Source organism: Scyliorhinus canicula, chromosome 5 (assembly GCF_902713615.1).
Source record: "Scyliorhinus canicula chromosome 5, sScyCan1.1, whole genome shotgun sequence".
Classification (NCBI taxonomy): domain Eukaryota; kingdom Metazoa; phylum Chordata; class Chondrichthyes; order Carcharhiniformes; family Scyliorhinidae; genus Scyliorhinus; species Scyliorhinus canicula.
In genome coordinates this window covers 217,746,828-217,771,554 of record NC_052150.1, presented here as the reverse complement: position 1 = coordinate 217,771,554, position 24,727 = coordinate 217,746,828, and the positions used below count along the sequence as shown (strand labels likewise).

Genomic DNA, 24,727 nt, shown 5'->3' with positions numbered 1-24,727 from the left:
CCCCCCCCCCCCCCCCCCCCCCACTCCTCTCTGATCATCGCTCTCTTGCCCAATTGGTTTTCCTCACATCATCCTGGTATTCATGGGCTGCATTTCATGTGCCTGCACCCTGACTCCCTCGTCAGGTGTATTTTCGGCAAGGGGAGTGGCTCGGTAGGCCCATCCATATTGACCTATTAAAGCACTTTACTGGCTGGTTATTTTTTTTTTTACTTAATTTACAGGATGCGGGCATTGCTAGCTGGACCTGCATTTATTGCCCATCCCTAATTGCTCTTGGGAAGGTGGTGGTGCAGTCCCTGGACTGGGAAGTTCGGTGCTGTTCCATGTAAAGCAATCCCTGCAGTCCCTGAAGTGTAGGTACACCCACTGTGCTGTTAGGGAGGGAGTTCCAGCGACAGTGCAGGCGATTTATTTCAAAGTCAGGGTGATGAGTGACTTGGAGCGGAACCTTCAGGTGGTGGTGTTCCCAGTTGTCCTTCTCGACAGTAGGGGTCGTAGGTTTGGAAAGTGCTTTCGAAGGAACTTTGGCGAGTTACTGAAGTGCACCTTGCAGATAGTGGACACGGCTGCCACTGTTCGTCGGTGGAGGGTTTGAATTGTTTGTGGAAGGGGGAGCAATCAAGCCGGCTGCTTTGTCCTGGATGGTGTCGAGCTTCTTGAGTGTTGTTGGAGCTGCACTCATCCAGGCAAGTGGAGAATATTCCATTACATTCCTGACTTGTGCCTTGTAGATGGTGGTGAGGCTTTGGGCGGTCAGGAGGTGAGTTACTCGTCACAGGATTCCTAACCTCTGACCTGCCCTGGTAGCCACAGTATTAATGTGGCTAGTCCAGTTCAGTTTCTGATCAATGGTAATCCCCAGGATGTTGACTGTGGGGGATTCAGCACAATGGTAATGCCATTGAAAGTTAAAGGGCGATGGTTAGATCCTCTCTTGTAGGAGATGGTCATTGCCTGACACTTATGTGGTGTGAATGTTACTTGCCACTTGTCAGCCCAAGCCTGGATATTATTCTAGTCTTGCTGCGTTTGGACTTTGACTGCTTCATTATCTGAGGAGTCACAAATGGTGCAGTCATCGCTGAACATCACCACCTATTGCTCACTGCCTTCCCTGCTATAGTACACTGGGCACTAGCGTGGGAGAGTGTGCTTCGACCATTTTATTCACCCAAGTTGGTGAAAAGACAGGAAGGACCTAGAACATAGAATTTATAGTGCAGAAGGAGGCCATTCGGCCCATCGACTCTGCACCGGGTCCTGGAAAGAGCGCCCTACGCCCACGCCGCCACCCTATCTCCATAACCCAGTAAACCCACCTAACCTTTTTTGGACACTACGGGCAATTTATCATGGCCAATCCACCTAACCTGCACATCTTTGACTGTGGGAGGAAACCGGAGCACCCGGAGGAAACCCACGCAGACATGAGGAAAAAGTGCAGACTCCACACAGTCACCCAAGCCGCAAGCCGGGAATCGAACCTGAGACCCTGGAGCTGTGGTAACCACTGTGTTACTGTGCTGCCCCCACAACCCCCCCCACCCTCGTCATGCCGAGGCACACGGCGGAGAAGCTGACCTCCCCCCTAACAGGATCCGCTTTCGGGCAGTCAGCGAGGCAAAGGCAAAGACATCCGCCCCCGCTCCCGCCTGCAGCCCAAGCTGGTCTGACACCCTGAAAATGGCTTCTAGGGTCCTGGTTCAAACCTCACATGCACCACCCCCAGGATGACCTTAAAGATCTCCCTCCAAAACCCCTCCAGCTTCGGGCAGGACCAAAACATGTGAACATGGTTTGCGGGGCTCCTCCCACAGTGCTCATACACATTCTCCACCCCCTCGAAGAGTCGGCTCTTCCTCGCCCTCGTGAGGTGCGTCCTATATCCCACCTTCAACTGTATCAGCCCCAACCTCGCGCACGATACTGAGGCATTCACCTCCGAAGCGCCTCACATCATCGCCCGTCCTCCATACCCTCCCCAAACTCTCCCTCTCACTCCGCCTTAATCTCCTCCAATGATACCTTGTCCTCCCTCATAATCACCCCATAGATCGTCGACACCACCCCCCTATCCATTCCTCCCACCGTCAATACCTCCTCCACCAATGTGGAGGCCGGCGCTATCGGGAAGCCCTGAACCTCCGCCCTGGCGAGATCTTGGACCTGCAGATATCTAAATATTTCCTCCTGCCCTAGCCCATATTTCTCCCCCAATTCCCCCATCTCCGAAAACTCCCATCCCACTTCCCTGGCTCAAACCTATTGTTTCCCCTAATCGGAATCTCTCTTGACCCCACCCACTAGTAGGTTAAAGTGCTGCCTCAACTGCCTCCAGATCTTTAGCGTTGCCACCACCACCGCACTTCCCGAATATTTCTCGCTTTACACCTTAAATGTTCCATCCCAGGAACATCCTGGTGAATCTTCTCTGCACCCTCTCCAGTGCAATCACATCCTTCCTGAAGTGTGGCGACCAGAATTGCACACTGTACTCCAGCTGTGACCTCACCAAAGTTCTATACAACTCCAACATGACCTCCCTGCGTTTGTAATCTATGCCCCGATAGATAAAGGCGAGTGTCCCATATGCCTTTTTAACCACCCTATTAACTTGTCCTTCTGCCTTCAGAGATCTATGGACAAACACGTCAAGGTCCCTTTGTTCTTCGGAACTTCCCAGTCTTAGACTTTTCATAGTATACTTCGTTGTTAAATTACTCCTTCCAAAGTGAATTACCTCGCACTTTTCAGGGTTAAAGTCCATCTTTTAAAAATTTTAATCATTTTTAATTTTAATAATCTTTATTGTCACAAGCAGGCTTACATTAACACTGCAATGAAGTTACTGTGAAAATCCCCTAGTCGCCACATTCCAGCGCCTGTTCGGGTACACGGAGAGAGAATTCAGAATGTCCAAATTACCTAACAAGCACGTCTTTTGGGAGTCGTGGGAGGAAACCGGAGCACCCGGAGGAAACCCACACAGACACGGGGAGAACATGCAGACTCCACACAGACAGCGGTCCAAGCTGGGAATCGAACCTGGGACCCTGGTGCTGTGAAGCCATAGTGCTAACCACTATGCCACTGTGCTGCCCACTTATCCACCTATTTGACCATCCCATCTATATCTTCCTGTAATGCAAGACCTCAACCTCACTGTTAAGCATCCGGCCAATCTTTGTGTCATCCGCAAACTTACTGATCCTACTCCCCACATAGTCATCTATGTCATTTATATAAATGATAAACAGTAGGGGCCCCAGCACAGATCTCTGTGGTACGCCACTGGTCACTGGTTTCCAGACACTAAAGTAGCCATCTACCATCATCCTCTGTCTCCTACCACTCAGCCAATTATGAATCCACCTTATCAAATCAACCTGTATCCCATGTGCATTTGCCTTCTTAATAAGTATCTCATGTGGGACCTTGTCAAAGGCTTTGCTGAAATCCATGTAAACTACATCAACTGCACTGCCCCCATTTATACACTTGGTTACATGCTCAAAAAATTCAAGTACATTTGTTAGGCATGATCCCTCTGACAAAGCCATGCTGACTATTCCTGATCAAACCTTGCCTCTCCAAGTGGAGATAGATTCTCTCCTTCAGAATCTTCTCCAGTAGTTTTCCAACAACTGACGTGAGCCTCACTGGTCTGTAGTTACCGAGCATGTCTCTGGAACCTTTCTTAAATAGCTGTTCTCCAGCCCTCTGGAAGCTCGTCCGTGGCTGGAGAAAATTAAAACTTTGGGTCAGATCCCCAGCAATCTCCTCCCTTGCCTCCCTTAGCACCTGGGGCGCAATTCATCTGGACCTCGGGATTTGTCCACTTTTAAGCCCGTCACTACCTCCAATATGGGCGACACGGTAGCACAGTGGTTAGCACTGTTGCTTCACAGCGCCAAGGACACGGGTTCGATTCCGGGCTTGGGGCACTGTCTGTGCGGAGTCTGCACGTTCTCCCTGTTTCCTCCGGGTGTTCCGGTTTCCTTTCATAAGTCCCGAAAGGCCTTCGGTTAGGTGATTTGGACATTCTGAATTCTCCCTCTGTGTACCCGAACAGGCGCCGCAATGTGGATTTTCACAGTGGCTTAATTGCTGTGTTAATGTAAGCCTACTTGTGACATGGGGGTTTGAGTAAGTCTGGGTGGAGGGGTCAGGTCAGGCTGGGATCGGACTGGGGTAGGGGGGTGATACAGGGCAGGCCTGGTCGCACCAGGAGGAGGGGTCGGATCAGATCGCACTAGGAACGGGTGTCAGACTGGGTCACACCAGGAGGGGGTGGTCAGTTTGGGAGGGGGTGGGTTGAGTCAGTGGGGAGGTGGGCCGGTTGGGGGTCCAGAGGATGTTAGCTATTCTGGGCAATTGCCGGGTAGACCGTTACGTGGGAACATCCTGGAGCAATTCCTCCGCTTATCATTGGGGGACCCCTAAGTGCGGAAGGCAAATGCAATGTTAGCATTCATGTCAAAAGGGCTAGAATACAAGACCAGGGATGTACTTCTGAGGTTATACAAGGCTCTGATCAGACCAGATTTGGAATATTGTGAGCAGTTTTGGGCCCCATATCTAAGGAAAGATGTGCTGACCTTGGAAAGGGTCCAGAGGAGGTTCACAAGAATGATCCCTGGAATGAAGAGCTTGTCGTATGAGGAACGGTTGAGAACTCTGGGTCTGTACTCGGAGTTTAGAAGGATGAGGGGGAGGATATTATTGAAACTTACAGAATACAGGATTTGGGCAGCACGGTAGCACAAGTAGATAGCACTGTGGCTGCACAGCGCCAGGGTCCAAGGTTCGATTCCCAGCTGGGTCACTGTCTGTGCAAAGTCTGCGCGTTCTCCCCGTGTCTGCGTGGGTTTCCTCCGGGTGCTCCGGTTTCCTCCCACAGTCCAAAGACGTGCAGTTTAGGTGGATTGGCCATGCTAAATTGCCCTTAGTGACCAAAAAAAGGTTGGACGGGGTTATTGGGTTACGGGGTAGGGTGGAAGTGAGAGCTTAAGTGGGTCAGTGCGGACTCGATGGGCTGAATGGCCTCCTTCTGCACTGTATGTTCTATGATACTGTGAGGCCTGGATAGAGTGGATGTGTAGAGGATGTTTCCACTAGTAGGAAAAACTAGAACCAGAGGACACCATCTCAGATTAAAGTGGCGATCCTTTAAAATAGAGATGAGAAAGAATTTCTTCAGCCAGAGAGTGGTGAATCTGTGGAACTCTTTGCCGCAGAAGGCTGTGGAGGCCAAATCACTGAGTGCCTTTAAGACAGAGATAAATAGGTTCTTGACCAATAAGGGGATCAGGGGTTACGGGGAGAGGGCAGGAGAATGGGGATGAGAAAAATATCAGCCATGATTGAATGGTGGAGCAGACTCATAGAGTCATAGATGTTTACAGCATGGAAACAGGCCCTTCGGCCCAGCTGGTCCATGCTGTCCGGTTTCTATCACTACGCTAGTCCCACTTGCCCGCATTCGGCCCATACCCCTCTATACCCACCCTGCCCATGTAACTGTCTAATTGTTTTTTAAAGGAAAAAATTGTACCTGCCTCTACCACTGCCTCTGGCAGCTCATTCCAGATGCTCACCACCCTCTGTGTGAAGAAAGTTCCCCTCTGGTCTGTTTTGTTTCTCTCCCTTCGCACCTTAAACCTATGCCCTCTAGTTCTAGACTCCTCGACCTTTGGGAAAAGATAAGCTGAGTGGCCTAACTCTGCTCCTATGTCTTATGGTGTTATGGTGTTAGGTTGCAACATTGTTGTCATTATGTGTTATTGTTCGATTTTTGTAAACTTTGCAAAAAAAGTTAAAATTTCAATAAAATATATCTTTTTTTAAATTATCTGTTCCTTCATTGCAATGCTGCTTGTGGGACCCCACTGTGTACAATATTACCTGCTGCGTTTTTATTACAATTTAAAACTGCCTCTGCGGAGCTGCAAAGCACATTGCGTGGAGGAGGTCATGACAGGCGCCATATGAATGCAGTTTCTTCCTGTTTCTTTCCGAGGCAAAGGTGAGAAGAAGAGGTTCAAAAATGGTGAATGGTCTGCGAATGTTTGCCGAACTTTCATGTTGAGAAATATACATTTAATGGGAGGCTGGTTAGAACAGGCGAGGGACAAGTGGGAATAGTCGGTACGCTGATGGAGTGAGATGAGGTTGAGTGGGAGGAGGCTCATGCAGAGGGCAAACACTGGCATGGAGCAGCTGGGCTGAATGACTTGCAGTTTCTCCGTAACTGTTTGCAAAATAGTACACGGCCCAGCTAGAGGGAGTTCGGAGTTTATCGTTGTAAGCGGTGCAGGGAAGCTAATTATGGGGATACATTTTTCCCAATCCATGCTGGAATTTGCAGACTTTTGTAAATACTCCCTATTTTTCCACACAAGTCAGTCAAAATATTCACAACTAATATAGTGATTAACATTTGTCGAATAAGAATTGTCGAATAAAAAACTGTAGCACAGTAGTTAAAACTGTTGCTTCACAGCGCCAGGGACCCGGGTTCGATTCCCGGCTTGGGTCACTGTCTATGTGGAGTCTGCACGTTCTCCCCCTGCGTGGGTTTCCTCCGGGTGCTCCGGTTTCCTCCCACAAGTCCTGAAAGACGTGCTGTTAGGTGAATTGGACATTCTGAATTCTCCCTCAGTGTACCCGAACAGGCGCCAGAGTGTGGCTACTAGGGGCTTTTCACAGTAACTCCCATTGAAGCCTACTCGTGACAATAAGCGAGTTTCATTTCATTTCAAACCTTTTCAGTGTTTTATGAAAATGCCTCCCATCAAGGTCAGGGGCTACTTTGATCCAGTGAACTCTGTGATGCCACAAGGACACGTGAATTTATTTAAACTGTGTCTGACTGAGGTCAATGTACCACAGATTCTGTTTGTTCTTTCAAGGTTAAAACCTTGAGACAGACTCTAAAGACAGCGCAACTGCTGCAAATATATGATTAACAGATTGATCACTGACAGGGAGCTCAGAGTTAAACCATGTCGCCTCGTCAGAATATATCCATTCGAGTTGTTTCGAAGGTTGTGACAATAAATTTGTAACTAAGTAGGGTTAGGAAGGCATAGAAATGTTCAGGCTTTTTTGTTCATGAATTCTTCCCTGGATGAAAATATACAGGTAGTAGGATGGAAGTAGGCCGCTATCCTAACTCACGTCCAGGCCCCCATGATCCCTGAGCTCCCTGATCAACCTTGAGTCCTACTCCTGCAATGGCTTGTGATGGAACCATTAATTCACTGGACACGTGCTTTAAGATATGAACAGTGGTTTTAATCTACTTACAACAGAGCCAGCCTGTTCCACGTTGAACTCTCGATGAACTGAATGACTGGCTCTGAGCATTGGCATTTATACAGCAATCCAGGGGGAGGAGTCATGGGCGGAGCCAAGGGTGGAGCCCTGTACAAACTCCTAAGCATTCCCAGCGCTACTCCCCTTAGTGGTCGGGCAACGCAACTGCGCTTACAAATGCATGGTCTCATGTATATACAATAGTGTGAATTACGGAGTTACATTCACCACATTCACCCCCTACAAAATAAATCAAGTCCGGCGGGGGTGGTGGTTCATAAATTGAATCTGTCCGGTGCTCGGACTGTCCGCTGTGATCTGCGGAGCACCAGGGTTGCAGCCTCTTGCGGTGGCTGGACGGGTGTTGTGGGTTGGGGTACGATGGCAGACTCCAGGGAAGATCTCGTCCGAGCTCCATACCTGTATGGTTAGACTGGGGACTAAGGGCGCTGGGGGTTAGCCGGTGCGGGCACGCGGAACATGTGGAGCGAGCTAGTGGGTTCAGGAGTGTGAGGAGGCGGCTGGGTTGTGCGGAACCGATGCAGCGAGCAAGTGGGCTCGGGAGCCCGAAGGGGCGGCAGGATGGGGTGTAGGGTGAGGGGTGCATCTGTAGTGATAGAGGGGATGCTGGATCCAGCAGGTGCAAGGTCCCGGAGGGATACGGTGTCCTGACGGCCGTCGGGGAACTCGACGAAGGCGTACTGGGGGTTGGAGTGAAGCAGGCGCACCTTCTCAACAAGGGGGTCGGTTTTGTGTGCCCTGACGTGTTTCCTCAGGAGTACAGGGCCCAGTGTCCTCAGCCATGCCGGAAGTGAGATCCCCGTGGTAGTGCCCCTGGAAAAAATGAAGAGTAGAGATTCTGTGGCTCACCCTCGCGTGCAGTAGGCTCAGTTTCTGCTCCTCTGTTGTTTCGGCTGTGCTTGCTTCCACCAGGTAGGCTTTAAAACACCGCAGCCAATGAGAAAAAAATTATTTTGCCTCTGCATCCTGTGGGTCGAGTTCCAGTCGCTCAGGCTTGAGGGCTGATTCCATGATTGATCCTGACTGTTTCTTAAGTATATTAAATTGATGGAACCATCAATTCACTAGACACGTGCTTTAAGATATGAACAGTGGTTTTAATCTACTTACAACAGAGCCAGCCTGTTCCGCGTTGAACTCTCGATGAACTGAACGACTGGCTCTGAGCATTGGTATTTATATAGCAGACCAGGGGGAGGAGTCGTGGGTGGAGCCAAGGGTGGAGCCCTGTACAAACTCCTAAGCATTCCCAGCGCTACTCCCCCTAGTGGTCGGGCAACGCAACTGCGCTTACAAATGCATGGTCTCATGTATATACAATAGTGTGAATTACAGAGTTACATTCACCACAGCTTGATTTCAAAATCCTCGCCAACATGCTCCAATCCCTCTATAGCCTTGCTCCTCACTTATCTCTGTAACCTCCTCAACCCCTTTTCAGTGTTTTATGAAAATGCCTCCCATCAAGATCAGGGGCTACTTTAACCCCGCCATTAGCGGCTATGCCTTTAGTCAACTAAACCCTCACCTCTCCACCTCCCTTTCCTTCTTTAAACCACTGCTTAAGCTGCCTCTTTGACTATGATTTGATTGCCTGCCTTAAACTGGGTTCGGTGTCAAATCTTGTTTGATGATAATCCTGTGAAGGGCCTTGGGTGTTTTAGCACAATAATGGTGCTATAATTATTTATAATTATATATTTAGGAGGAATTTCTTCTCTCAGAGGTAGTGAATTTTGTTTTTTAGTCATTTACGGGATGTGGGCGTTGTTGGTTATGTCAGCATTTGTTGCCCATCCCCTGTTAACCTTCAGAAGTATAGAATTCTTTACCGCAGAGAGCTGCAGAGGCTGGGTTGTTAGGTATGTTCAAGGCTGAGAGAGACAGATTTTTAATCAGGCAGAGAATCAAGGGTTATGGGGATAAGGTGGGAATGTGGAGTTGAGAATTATCATTCAGATCAGTCATGATCCCATTGAATGGCGGAGCAGACTCGATAGGTCAAGTGGCCTAAATCTGCTCCTACGCCTTATGATCTTATAGAAATGGCAGCACTGTAGCATTGTGGATGGCACAATTGCTTCATAGCTCCAGGGTCCCAGGTTCGATTCCGGCTTGGGTCACTGTCTGTGCGGAGTCTGCACATCCTCCCCGTGTGTGCGTGGGTTTCCTCCGGGTGCTCCGGTTTGCTCCCATAATCCCAAGATGTGCGGGTTAGGTGGATTGGCTATGCTAAATTGCCCTTAGTTTCCAAAATTGCCCTTAGTGTTGGGTGGGGTTACTTGGTTATGGGGATAGGATGGAGGTGTTGACCTTGGGCAGGGTGCTCGTTCCAACATACTTCCAACATCCCTCGCTGCCTGTGCTAACCATGAATGGCCTCCTTCTGCACTGTAAATTCTATGATCTATGAAACATGCACAAAGTTATTACTGGGAAGGGGGTGGATTATGGCTAGAATTAAAAACTTACACATTATACCTGTCATATTAATCAAGGGCTTTTGTTACTTAGTGTTTTGATAGAACAAAGGTTAATATATGCTTTTGTTCTATCTGATGGGGCCGTAAAATTGTTTTCGGTCTCATGACCCTTCAGTAGGAGAAGCAAAAGCTCACTGGGCTAAATCGCTGGCTTTTAAAGCAGACCAAGCAGGCCAGCAGCACGGTTTGATTCCTGTACCAGCCTCCCCAGACAGGTGCCGGAATGTGGCGACTAGGGGCTTTTCACAGTAACTTCATTGAAGCCTACTTGTGACAATAAGCGATTTTCTATTTCTATTCTATTCAAAGGCACCTGGAAAACGCACTAACGGAGTGCACACGGTGATTATTTGTCTTTGCAATGTGGCATGATTTAATTTATAAATTTGCAAGTGGAAGTGTATTTTGTGTTTGTTTCTGTTTTGCATTGTGTACAAGAGGGCTACCTGATGGTTAGTGACAGGGGGAGGGTAAGGGGTGTGAGATTGTTGGTGAAATGGGGAATTGGGTTCAGCTTACTGCTACTGCACTCAGGTGAGTTCTTCATGGTTAGCACGGGCGGCGAGGGATGTTGAGGTTGTTGCCTCCCTTCCTCTTCCTCTTCCTTCCCGTGCTCTCTGATTCCCGTTTCCCTACAGGATGGGTGGTGAGAAGGGACTGAGTTCCTCATGGTGGAACGGTTATGGAGCATGTGTGAGACCATGCAGAAAGTCCTTCCCTTCCTACAAAGGGTTGGCCCACTGAAAGATAGGCAAGGGAATCTACATGTGGAGCCAGAGGAAATGGGCAAGGTACTAAATGAATACTTTGCATCAGTATTCACCAAAGAGAAGGAATTGGTGGATGTTGAGTCTGGAGAAGGGTGTGTAGATAGCTTGGGTCACATTGAGATCCAAAAAGACGAGGTGTTGGGCGTCTTGAAAAATATTAAGGTAGATAAGTTCCCAGGGCATGTTGGGATCTACCCCAGAATACTGAAGGAAGCTAGAGAGGAAATTGCTGAGGCCTTGACAGAAATCTTTGGATCCTCACTGTCTTCAGGTGATGTCCTGGAGAACTGGAGAATAGCCAATGCTGTTCCTTTGTTTAAGAAGGGTAGCAAGGATAATCCAGAGAACTACAGGCCGGTGAGCCTTACGTCAGTGGTAGGGAAATTACTGGAGAGAATTCTTAAGACAGGATCTACTCCCATTTGGAAGCAAATGGACGTATTTGTGAGAGGCAGCATGGTTTTGTGAACGGAAGGTTGTGTCTCACTAACTTGATAGAGTTTTTCAAAGAGGTCACAAAGATGATTGATGCAGGTAGGGCAGTGGATGTTGCCTATATGGACTTCAGTAAGGCTTTTGACAAGGTCCCTCATGGTAGACGGGTACAAAAGGTGAAGTCACATGGGATCAGGGGTGAGCTGGCAAGATGGATACAGAACTGGCTAGATCATAGAAGGCAGAGAGTAGCAATGGAAGGGTGCTTTTCTAATTGGAGGGCTGTGACTAGTGGTGTTCCACAGGGATCAGTGCTGGGACCGTTGCTCTTCGTAGTATATATAAATGATTTGAAGGAAAATGTAACTGGTCTGATTAGTAAGTTTGCAGACGATACAAAGGTTGGTGGAATTGCGGATAGCGATGAGGATTGTCAGAGGAAATAGCAGGATTTAGGTCGTTTGGAGACTTGGGCGGAGAGATGGCAGATGGAGTTTAATCCGGACAAATGTGAGGTAATGCATTTTGGAACGTCTAATGCAGGTAGGGAATATACAGTGAATGGTAGAACTCTCAAGAGTATTGAAAGTCAGAGAGATCTAGGTGTACACATCCATAGGTCACTGAAAGGGGCAACACAGGTGGAGAATGTAGTCAAGAAGGCATACGGCATGCTTGCCTTCATTGGCCGGGGTATTGATTATATGAATTGGCAAGTCATGTTGCAGCTGTATAGGACCTTAGTTAGGCCACACTTGGAGTATAGTGTTCAATTCTGGTCGCCACACTACCAGAAGGATATGGAGGCTTTAGAGATGGGGCAGAAGAGATTTACCAGTATGTTGCCTGGTATGCAGGGCATTAGCTATGAGGAGCTGTTGAATAAACTTGGTTTGTTCTCACTGGAATGACGGAGGTTGAGGGGCGACCTGATAGAGGTCTACAAAATTATGAGGGGCATAGACAGAGTGGATAGTCAGAGGCTTTTTCCCAGGGTAGAGGGATCAATTACTAGGGGCAGAGTTTAAAGTGCCAGAAGCAAGATTTAGAGGAGCTGTACGAGGCAAGTTTTTTCCACAGAGGGTAGTGGGTGCGTGGAACTCGCTGCCGGAGGTGGTGGAGGAAGCAGGGAGATAGTGACATTTAAGTGGCATCTTGACAAACACATGAATAGGACGGGAATAGAGGGATATGGACCCAGGAAGTGTAGAAGATTTTAGTTTAGACGGACAGCATGGTTGACGCAGGCTTGGAGGGCCAAAGGGCCCGTTCCTGTGCTGTACTTTTCTTTATTCTTTGTTCTTTGAGATCTCAAGAGCCATCATGAGTCACCACAGCTGCTGCTGTCATTCAAGCCTTTCTTGAATGTTTAACCTAAAAATTTAAAGGAAAAGTGGAAAAGTGTCCTGGTCGTCACCAGGTGTTAGATGTCGTCCCTTTAAAGCTTTTCCTATATGGGCCAAACACCTGTGTAATGCAGGGGTTATATTCCAAACCTTTCATATCCATTTTCCTAGTTCTGTTGCGTTTGAACCTGACCTTGAGGTGCATTTGCCTGGTTAATTAGCCAGTTTACAATAATTCAACTATCTCAAATTCCTGAAGCTACTGCAAATATCGTGGCACTTGTAGTTACTTGTAAAGTTCTGCACTGTATGTTCTATGCTCTAACACCAAAGATCCATTCTGCACAGGACAGAGTGGGTTCACTAATCTGAATATATCTGAATATTCAAAACTTAAGATTTGTAAGTTCCAATTAAAAATACAACTTCAACCGTTTTGTCTTTTTATTACTTTATCAGAATTACAAAGCCAGAGCTCAGAGTTTGGACGGGCAAACCCAGCACGGGAGTTTGGATTGCTGCCAAGTTCCTGTCATCAAGTGTCGAGAACGATGTGTTTTTTGGAATATAGATTTGCTTTCAATCAGAGTTGTGTGTTTTTCCTTTTAAAGCCACATTGTCTGAAGTTTTAATTTCCAAGCTAATTTTAAACATTTATTGTAAAATATCAAACACAATAAGTTATTGAATATATGACTGAACTAATTTTGTGCTGTATCGTGGTTCTCTACCAGACGTCATTTTGTCACCACCCTTCTTTCGTTTAAACAAGAAACATGATCATGGACATATTTATTTACCCAGCCATTTTGTGTCTTTTCTGATATTAACAGCATTGTGTATACACTATCTATTTCTACAAATTGCCTCTTCTAAACAGGCGTCTAAGCCAATGAGTACCTTTTGTTTCATCAGAACTATTCAAAATTAATATAGGAGCACAAATGTAGTTACAGGGCCACCTATAATTTATATCATAGTCCAGTATCACAAAATGCCCTCCAACACGCCTCATCCACCAAGTCCTTCTCTTTGGTGAATACTGAGGCAAAGTATTCATTCAGAATCTTTCCCATTTTTTCTGGTTCCATACATAGATTCCCTTCATTATCCTTGAATGGACCAACCCTTTCTCTGACTACCCTCTTGCTCCTTACAAATGTATAAAAGCCTTAGGGTTTTCCTTAATACTGTTTACAAATGACATTTCATGACCCCTTTTAGCCTTCCTAACTCCTACCTTAAGTTCCTTCTACTTTCTTTATATCCTTTGAGGGCTTCATCTACCCTCAGCCTTTTAGATTTTACGAATCCTTCCTTTTTCTTTTTGGCAAGGTTTGTAATATCCCTCGTTATCCAGGGTTCCTATATTTGCCTCGCAGTGCCAGGGTCCCAGGTTCGATTCCCAGCTTGGGTCACCGTCTGTACTGAGTCTGCACATTCTCCCCGTGTCTGTGTAGGTTTCCTCCGGGTGCTCCGGGTTCCTTCCACAAGTCCTGAAAGACGTGCTTGTTCGGTGAATTGAACATTCTAAATTTTCCCTCAGTGTACCCGAACAGGTGCCGGAATGTAGTGACAAGGGGATTTTCACAGTAACTTAATTGCAGTGTTAATGTAAGTCTACTTGTCACAATAATAAAGATTATTCTGGCCTCGGGTGACTGTCTATGTGGAGTTTGCACTTTCTCTCCATGTCTGTGTGGGTTTCCTCCGGGTGCTCTGGTTTCCTCCCACAGTAAAAAGATGTGCAGGTTAGGTGGATTAGCCAAGATAAATTACCCCTTTGTGTCTAAAATGTTAGGTAGGGATATGGGGAGAGGGCGGCGGCATGTGCCTAGGTAGGGTGCTCTTCCCATGGCTGGTGCGGAGTGGATGGGCCGAATGGTCTCCTTCTGCACTGTAGGGATTCTCGTCTATTCTATTCTAGGAATGCTAGGGTCTTGGTTAGACATTCACCACTATGACTAGCAACACCACTCTGCATCAGGTTATACGTGTCCTCCGTATCACCCCATAGCTGATCACTGTGCTGCATTGCATGTCTTCTTGGTGTCTGGTCAAATGCCCAGCTGCTCAAGCAAGAACTGCCAAACAAATACGCTATACAGCTCCCACCCCCCCCCCCCCTCACCCCATAGCTCCCCCCACATCACCCCATAGCTCCCCCCACCTCACCCCATAGCTCCCCCCACCTCACCCCACAGCTCCCCCCTACCTCACCCCACAGCTCCCCCCCACCTCACCCCATAGCTCCCCCCCACCTCACCCCACAGCTCCCCCCCACCTCACCCCACAGCTCCCCCTCCTCCTCACCCCACAGCTCCCCCCCACCTCACCCCATAGCTCCCCCCCACCTCATCCCACAGCTCCCCCCCACCTCATCCCACAGCTCCCCCCCACCTCACCCCATAGCTCCCCCCACCTCACCCCATAGCTCCCCCTCACCTCACCCCATAGCTCCCCCCCACCTCACCCCATAGCTCCCCCCCCCCCCCACCTCACCCCATAGCTCCCCCCCCCCCCCACCTCACCCCACAGAACCCCCCAACCCCCAGGTGACTAAAAGCATCGGAACCCTGTTGAACAATCCAAGGTTCAAAGTTCACCTTGGACAGACAAAAGATAGATGGAAAAGACAAACCAGTGAACTCCCCAAAGACTCCAACCTTGTTCAACCTCTTATACAAATAATCTTCCAAAAGCTACCTCCTGAAAATCCAGATATGACGATGACATCCAGCCTCGCGACGCAACCCCCAGCTTTGGAGCAAACCCTAAACGAGGACTTGTGAACATAAGAACATAAGAACTAGGAGCAGGAGTAGGCCATCTGGCCCCTCGAGCCTGCTCCGCCATTCAATGTGATCATGGCTGATCTTTTGTGGACTCAGCTCCACTTTCCGGCCCGAACACCATAACCCTTAATCCCTTTATTCTTCAAAAAACTATCTATCTTTACCTTAAAAACATGAAATGAAGGAGCCTCAACTGCTTCACTGGGCAAGGAATTCCATAGATTCACAACCCTTTGGGTGAAGAAGTTCCTCCTAAACTCAGTCCTAAATCTACTTCCCCTTATTTTGAGGCTATGCCCCCTAGTTCTGCTGTCACCTGCCAGTGGAAACAACCTGCCCGCATCTATCCTATCTATTCCCTTCATAATTTTAAATGTTTCTATAAGATCCCCCCTCATCCTTCTAAATTCCAACGAGTACAGTCCCAGTCTACTCAACCTCTCCTCATAATCCAACCCCTTCAACTCTGGGATTAACCTAGTGAATCTCCTCTGCACACCCTCCAGCGCCAGTACGTCCTTTCTCAAGTAAGGAGACCAAAACTGAACCCAATACTCCAGGTGTGGCCGCACTAACACCTTATACAATTGCAACATAACCTCCCTAGTCTTAAACTCCATCCCTCTAGCAATGAAGGACAAAATTCCATTTGCCTTCTTAATCACCTGTTGCACTTGTAAACCAACCTTCTGTGACTCATGCACTAGCACACCCAAGTCTCTCTGAACAGCGGCATGCTTTAATATTTTATCGTTTAAATAATAATCCCGTTTGCTGTTATTCCTACCAAAATGGATAACCTCACATTTGTCAACATTGCATTCCATCTGCCAGACCCGAGCCCATTCACTTAACCTATCCAAATCCCTCTGCAGACTTCCAGTATCCTCTGCACTTTTCGCTTTACCACTCATCTTAGTGTCATCTGCAAACTTGGACACATTGCCCTTGGTCCCCAACTCCAAATCATCAATGTAAATTGTGAACAATTGTGGGCCCAACACGGATCCCTGAGGGACACCACTAGCTACTGATTGCCAACCAGAGAAACACCCATTTATCCCAACTCTTTGCTTTCTATTAATTAACCAATCCTCTATCTATGCTACTACTTTACCCTTAATGCCATGCATCTTTATCTTATGCAGCAACCTTTTGTGTGGCACCTTGTCAAAGGCTTTCTGGAAATCCAGATATACCACATCCATCGGCTCCCCGTTATCTACTGCACTGGTAATGTCCTCAAAAAATTCCACTAAATTAGTTAGGCATGACCTGCCTTTTACGAACCCATGCTGCGTCTGCCCAATGGGACAATTTCTATCCAGATGCCTCGCAATTTCTTCCTTGATGATAGATTCCAGCATCTTCCCTATTACCGAAGTTAAACTCACTGGCCTATAATTTCCTGCTTTCTGCCTACCTCCTTTTTTAAACAGTGGCGTCACGTTTGCTAATTTCCAATCCACCGGGACCACCCCAGAGTCTAGTGAATTTCGGTAAATTATCACTAGTGCATCTGCAATTTCCCTAGCCATCTCTTTTAGCACTCTGGGATGCATTCCATCAGGGCCAGGAGACTTGTCTACCTTTAGCCCCATTAGCTTGCCCATCACTCCCTCCTTAGTGATAACAATCCTCTCAAGGTCCTCACCTGTCATAGCCTCATTTCTATCAGTCGCTGGCATGTTATTTGTGTCTTCCACTGTGAACACCGACCCAAAAAACCTGTTCAGTTCCTCAGCCATTTCCTCATTTCCCATTATTAAAACTCCCTTCTCATCCTCTAAAGGACCAATATTTACCTTAGCCACTCTTTTTTGTCTTATATATTTGTAAAAACTTTTACTGTCTGTTTTTATATTCTGAGCAAGTTTACTCTCATACTCTATCTTACTCTTCTTTATAGCTTTTTTATTAGCTTTCTGTTGCCCCCTAAAGATTTCCAAGTCCTCTAATCTCCCAGCAATCTTTGCCACTTTATATGCTTTTTCCTTCAATTTGATACTCTCCCTTATTTCCTTAGATATCCACGGTCGATTTTCTCTCTTTCTTCCGTCCTTCCTTTTTGTTGGTATAAACCTTTGCTGAGCACTGTGAAAAATCGCTTGGAAGGTTCTCCACTGTTCCTCAACTGTTCCACCATAAAGTCTTAGCTCCCAGTCTACCTTAGCTTGTTCTTCTCTCATCCCCTTGTAATCTCCTTTGTTTAAACACAAAAGATGGGAATAATACTGCAACATATGGTGACTCAAGCCAACCCCTGCAAAAAACAGTATCCAGCTTATTCCATCTTCACAACGCAAAAGCCAAGAAAGCTTAACATCCAAATGAATGGTTACAAGTTAAAGCAGCTCCAAACTCCAACATACCTCGGAGTGACCTCAGACAGCACACTGGCCTTCTGGGAACATCGAAAAACAAATGCAGCCAAGGTCAAGCCCAGAAACAACCTGATTGTCAAACTATCCGGCTCAATGTGGGGGGGCTGCTACCACCACTCTCCCAACCTCAGCACTCGCACTCTCATATTCAGTCACAGAAAACGGCACCCAAAGAGAAAATGCTGGAAAATCTCAGCAGGTCTGGCAGCATCTGTAGGGAGACAAAAGAGCTCACGTTTCGAGTCCAGATGACCCTTTGTCAAAGCAGAAAACTGCGCCCCTGTTTTGTTAAGATCATCAGAGTTGACACCCAGCTGAATGCTACCATGCATATTATTATTATTGGAACACTACACTCAACACCATTCCACCGTCTCCATGTCTGGCAAACGTCACTTCTCCACATATCCACTGAGTTACAATAACCCACAACATGATAGGAAAAGTTTGCAATGCCCCCCACCTGCCACTTCATACTGATCTAATCAACCCACCCAAGGTATGACTCTCATCAAGCAGGTCGATCTGGAAAAACCCTCCCACACAGGACTTCAACACAAATTCCATCTGGACAAATGAAAGGAAATCATTGGACATGACAAACAAATAGCTCGTTAGGGGCTGGTTTAGCACAGGGCTAAAGAGCTGGCTTTTAAAGCAGACCAAGGCAGGCCAGCAACACGGTTCAATCCCGTACCAGCCTCCCTGAACAGGCATGGAATATGGCGACTAGGGGCTTTTCACAGTAACTTCATTTGAAGCCTACTTGTGACAATAAGCGATTTTCATTTCATTTCATCTATGACCATATTAAAAATTGGTGCTTTCTTAAGGCTTGAAAAAAGAATATCATGCCATTTTTTTAAAAGGAGAAATAATGATTCATTACTTGTGTTGGTGAAAGATAATACGAGTGAAGCCAATTCTGAACATCAACATAATAATTCTCTCTGCATCTTCATCGACATTATAACACTGACCACGTTTCAAAAGTGCTCCATTGGTAATTGTAGAGATCTACCATGCAGTTCAAGTGCAGTCTCACATACATTTTAAAACTCGGTAGAAATTTGTGTTACAATTCTCGGATGCAAAGTAAGAATCTTTTATTGCCTCGACTGATTACAATTGAGAGAAACTTAAATCTAGTCTCAATAAACCTTGCCAGCAAAAGACTTAAAGAGAAGTAATTTATAAAACAATTTTAACTTTCAAAAATAATACAGAAATGGTTTCTTGCTGAAGGCAAAGACAGCTTGCGCAGACTTCAAGAGTTTTAGAAGGGAAAATAAGGATAGCAAATAGTCAAATAAAAGTATGTATTTGTCCAGATAGAAAATGGCTTCCCGAACTTCTATGTTTAAGGAGAATGTTATCAGTCTAACTCCATCTGTCCCTACCCCTGCAATGTGCTGATTGGCTTGGATGGGTTTTAAATACATTTGGTTAGATGGTTAGTTGTCAATCATCAATGTGCAACATATATTCGGATATGTTGCATTTGTAGATTTTTGTGTGTGTTGGAATGTGATATGTCCACTTAATCAATTCTAGTGTTTGCTGGTTTATTGCTGACTGTGCTTCTATCTGAATTCTGAACAATGGTGTGTTCATGTAGTCATGGCGACCTTGGGTATGCTGCATAGCTTTTGCTATTTAAAACAATGGTCAGTTTATGATATCAATAAAAATGTTGCATTAGCTCTCCCTAGTTTCTTTGAATATTTCAGATCCTCTGTTTTGCCACTGCAAATTCTGCGTATTTGTAATCTAAATTATACGTGAAGTTATATGATGAAATCCATTTTTAAATGGATTTTAAACTGGGCTTTAGTTTTTACATTTAAATGGCTAAATCAATTACCCTTTTACCCACTAGAAATGGACAGTTTCCTTCAGTAACAAAATGCTCTGGGCGTCCTTAAAAACACAGCTTTTCTGTGCCGTCTCTGCACCATGTGTGAAGGTCAGGCACCATAATGTGACAGCGATGGCTCACTGTGCAACATGCTCACCTCTGTTTCAATTGGCTGTGAAGCTGGGTCCTGCTGCAGAGACTTGAGCACACAAATCTGGGCTGGTTTCCAGCGGGGCACTGAGGGAGTGCGGCACTGTTGGAGGTGCCGTCCTTTGGATGAGGCGTCGAACCAAACCAGCGCATCCACCTCCTGCCCATTGAATCGGAATGGCACACCGTTCAGGAATAGTGGGTGCTGGGTGTTAAGTAGCGCAAGGGCGGTAGCATGGGGAGGGAGGAAGGGGATGTAATATTTCAATCAGAGGATTGAGGGACAACAAAGGGTGAAGGTAACTGCATCACACACTCCTGTGGGCTCCACACCGTGGGAAGAACGAACTTCACACAATCACAGAATCTTAACAGTGCAGAAGGAGGCCATTCGGACCATCGGCTCTGCACTGGCCCTCTGAAAGAACATTCATACAGCCACTTTCATAGCCTGAGGCTATCCCACAGTGGTTTAGAGCAAGCGTCCTGGTTTTTGTCCAACAGGAAATTTACACAGCAAGATCCCCAAAACATCTACGCAATAAATGGCCTGAGCGTCTGTTGGAGTGATTGATTAGTTGGTTCGAGTATTTGAATACAGGGTTTCAGGTGTGTGGAGGGAAGAGCGAGGGTTAAACGTGTAAAACTTTGCAATAAGGCAGTGGCAGTGGACTACACACACGCGCACACATAAACACACACACACAGTGTTAAAACCTCAAGCGGTATTTGAACTGGACGTCGTGTGTGGGTTGCATAGTTCCGAACCCCCAGCGGTTGCAGTCTATGGGAGGGATATCTTCCTCGGGGTTCACCAACTCAAATTCGAAGTAGCTGAGCATGAGGAAGACAAACTGCTTGAGCTCATTGACGGCGAAGAAGCGCCCGGGACACATGCTGACCCCTGACCCCCAGGGCATGTTGTAGTATTTCAGCCTCTTGCCGCCCTTGTAGAAGTCGGTTTTCCTGCTGCTGCCATCCGCCTGGAGGAAACGGTCAAACTGGAAGGTGTGCGGCTGCGGGTGGATCTCCGGGTCCATGTGTGCCGACAGGTAAGGGAAGAGGGCCACCCGGTCACCCTTCCTCAGCCAGCATTCCCTGCCGTCCGCCATCTGGAGGCTGGTGTCCTCCAACACGGCCCGGACCAGCATTGGGGCGGCAGTCAGCCGGAGGCTCTCGTCCACTGCGCTGTCCAGCACCGGGGTCCTCAGCAGCATGTCCCTGGTCAGCTCGATGGGTGGGGCCCCCGCTTTGGCCTCCTGGCCCGTCTCCCGCAGGATCCGGTCTATCTCAGCCCGCACCGCCCCCAGAGCCTTGGGGGACTTGATAAGGTATAGCAGGAGCCAGAAGGCTGAAGGGCCAGTGTTGCCCTGCGATGCCCAGAGCAGCAGGAACATGTAGCGACTCTGCATGCCTTGCTCCACCCCTTGCTCCGCCATCTGCTGCTGACGCTCGGAGATCCACCTGCTGATATTCTCCCGGTTTCCCATCTTCTGGATGGAGAGCAGCTCCCAGAAAAGCCTCTTGAGCTTCTCAGCCTCCAGCTTCTGTTTGGGCGTCAAGACGGCATATGCCAAGCGCGGGAAGAGGCGGTCGTACCTCCTAAAATGGCCGAAGATGTGGTCAGATTGCTGGTGGTCGCGCTGCCAGGCTGCATCCTCCTCCTCCTGCTGGTCACTCTCAGTGGCCGGCTGGGTCCCAAACAGGGTCAGGTAGCCAGCCCTGAACACCAGGTTGTAACTGAAGTGGAAGAGGCCGTCCTCCTTCCACTGGCCAGGCTGGGCCACGCTTTGGAGCATCAGTTTCTGCAGGTTGCCCATCATGGCCCGGGTCAGCTCCACCAGGCCATCCCCCATCAGGTGCTTGCTGCTGGCGGCGTTCAGCAGCTTGTGGTCCTCGTCCCTCGCCTGGTATCCAAACACCCTCGCCACCAGCTCCACTGCAAACTTCTCAAAATCCAGCTTGGCTCGGGCTTCCTTCACCACTGCTCCGTAGGACAGGGGGTCCATTAGGAAGGTGATATAATGGCCCCCCAGCTGCACGGTGAAGATATCACCGTGCTTCCTCTGCATCCGCTGGAGGAACTGCAACGTGTTCCTGCGAAAAGGCAGGACATGCCCCAGCCAGGGCAGGTAGCCGGAGTCAAGGGGGGGCTCGCCAGGTCGACGGACCCTGAGGGCACCCAGAAAGTACAGCAGGGTGAGCAGGAGGGCTGCCAGGGTCAGGAGAACGGGCAGCCAGTAAGCCATGTCGCTGCTGCTGTCGATTCAGCTGCCCAGTTTCAGTGTGAGATGGAATCCTCACTGTGTCTCTCAGTTTTAAACCCCTTTGTCACAACGTGGAAGGGAGGAGTTGTTAACTTGGGACCTTATCCAATGAAACCACAGCAGCCTGTTATTCAGTCATTGCCTTGCATTACACAATGTTCCAAAGATCTTTCTCCCTCTTGAGAACTCGCTGGCAGCTCACACCCTCTGTCGGCAGCTCAATTTCTTTTTTACTATTACCTGTCCAAAGTGCATTTATTCAACATCTCCCAGTAAAGGTGGAGTGACTGGATGATAGTTATGTACAAATTCTGTATATAAAATAAAACCCAGTCACTGAAAGTAATGTGGTCTCCAAGCAAGATTGATGGGAGACAACATTAATTGTTTTTAAATATTTTTATTAGCATTTTCAACAGTATGTACATTGCAGTTCGTGTTCATTTATTGTACAGTGTAACGCAAACAAAGGCTTTCATCTTACTTTATTTATAGACTGCCGCCGTCTAGTTTGGCGTGTGTCTCCCCCCCCCCCCCCCCCAGCCCCCCTTTCCCTAACCCCTCCCTGTCTCCCCCACCCCCTTGCTGTCCTCCTTGGTCAATGGGGGGTTTCCCTTTTTTTTGGGTGGATGTGGGGGGGGGGGGTGACCAACACCCCCATGTTGTATCTCTTTGCCCGTCTCAGACTCTGCTCCCTTCCCCCCTGGGTTGTGCGTCTCTGCCGTTGCTCCTTGTCTTTTCTTTTCTCCCTCTCCCTCTGTACGCGGCTGAGCTCCGATATCTTTCCCCTCATCCGGGATGCGTCTACCTACGCTGAGGCCATGGAGCTACTGAAGGAGAACTACACTCAGCAGACCAACATAATCTACGGCAGGCACCTCCTGTCCATGCAGCATCAACTCCCCGGTGACACCAAGACACTCGCAATCTCACTCACAGTCGCCTCCCGCAATGTCCAGGCTTAAGCTCCCAACCGCATGGCTCCCCCCTCCTGGACATCATGGACCCGGCCAGCGAGCACCCCATCGTGGACCCCACCACTGACTGCCCCCAGCCAACACCAAGCCTGCGCCGCGCTGCAGCCAACCAGAGCACGCTCTGCAAGGCCTGTGGGAAGAAAGGACATTTCACTGCTGTGTGCCAGGCCCGCTCGATCGCCACGATTGTGCCTGCACTCCCAACGTGAGACCCGTGGGTGCCGCTATCTTCCTCGCCTCAGACCTTCTGCGGCCCGTGGGCGCCGCCATCTTCCTCGCAACAGACCACGTGCGGCCCTTGGGCGCCGCCATATTGCTGACCTCGGAACACGTGTGGCCTGTGGGCGCCACCATCTTTAACGCCGCCCACCACGTGTGCCCCGTAGGCGCCGCCATCTTCCCCGCCTCAGGACCCCTGCTCGTCGGGCACCTCATCGGGTCGCTCATCGCCTGCTACCGCCGCCGACCAGCCAGGGGCCTTCCAACACCAGCTACAGCTCGCCTCCATCACGATCGACCAGTCCTGACCGCACAACCTCGCCATCGGGTCGACGACAGTGAAGGTCGATGGGCACGAGATATCCTGCCTTCTGGACTCCGGGAGCACAGAGAACTTCATCCACCCCAATACAGTAAGGCACTGCTCCCTTGCAGTACACCCCATTAACCAGAGAATGTCCCTGGCCTCTGGATCCCACTCACCACCACCCTCACCATCCAGGGCATAGAGTTCAGCGGCTTCCAGCTCTACGTCCTTCCCAGACTTTGCGCTGCCTTGCTACTCGGCCTGAACTTCCAGTGCATCCATCAGAGCCTAACCCTGAAATTTGGCGGGCCCCTACCACCCCTTACTGTCTGCGGTCTTACGAAGCTTAAGGTCGACCCGCCTTCTCTGTTTGCAAACCTCACCCCGGATTGCAAACCCGTCGCCACCAGGAGCAGACGGTGTGGTGATATGCATCACTGTAAATACACAAGGGGTTAATGTAAATAAACGTAGACTAGATAGACACTAGAGGGAGCACCAGAGGCATGACACACACACATTCAACCAATAGGCCAGTAAGATTGGGCACGACCAATGGGCATTCAAGATACACACAGAGGTGACACTACCACAGGGGGGCATGACACAAACCCATATAAAAGACACAGCACACATGATCTTCCTCTTTCCAGTGGAGACACTCAGTGTGTACACAGGGTTGATTTGAAACACATCACACCCACCACCTGGATTGTAGCAGACTGGTTCGTCAGTCTGAGTAGCTATAGCAGGATTAACAGGAGTGTCGAATCCAAGTAGGGGAATTGTTAATAGCTTAATAAATGTGTTAAAGCTATCGCCAAGTCTGAACCTTCCTTTGTCAGAGTGCACATCAAGGAAGCAGCTTATGCTACGTCAAGAGCATAATAAAACAGACGGTACAGCGCCCACGACAGGACATACCTGGATAATGTCACCATCTGCGGCCACGACCAACAGGATCACGATGCTAACCTTTCAAAATTCCTCCACACCGCCAAACTCCTCAACCTAACCAACAACAAGGAGAAGTGCATGTTCAGCACTAACTGATTAGCCATCCTCGGCTATGTGGTTCAAAATGGAGTTCTCAGGCCCGACCCCAAGGCCCTCAAACGCTGCCTGGGGATCTTCTCGTACTACGCCCAGTGGGTCCCTAAATATGCGGACAAGGCCCGCCCACTCATTCACTCCACAGTTTTCCCCCTGATGGCCGAGGCTCACCAGGCCTTCAACCGTATCAAGGCCGACATCGCCAAGGCCGCGATGCATGCGGTCGACGAGACCCTCCACTTTCAAGTTGAGAGCGATGCATCAGATGTCGCTCTAGCCGCCACCCTCAACCAGGCAGGCAGACCCGTGGCATTCTTTTCCCTCACCCTCCACACCTCCGAA

General features: G+C 48.5%; 1 protein-coding gene across 1 annotated transcript; it reads right to left on the bottom strand.

Annotated features, from left to right (window-relative positions):
• Window positions 1-18,638: 18,638 nt before the first annotated feature.
• Window positions 18,639-21,870, bottom strand: LOC119966580 (5-beta-cholestane-3-alpha,7-alpha-diol 12-alpha-hydroxylase-like). Its single transcript, XM_038798512.1, has one exon. The coding sequence runs from the start codon at window positions 21,809-21,811 to the stop codon at window positions 20,273-20,275; it is 1,539 nt and encodes a 512-aa protein (XP_038654440.1). The 5' UTR covers window positions 21,812-21,870; the 3' UTR covers window positions 18,639-20,272.
• Between the last annotated feature and the right edge of the window lie 2,857 nt (window positions 21,871-24,727).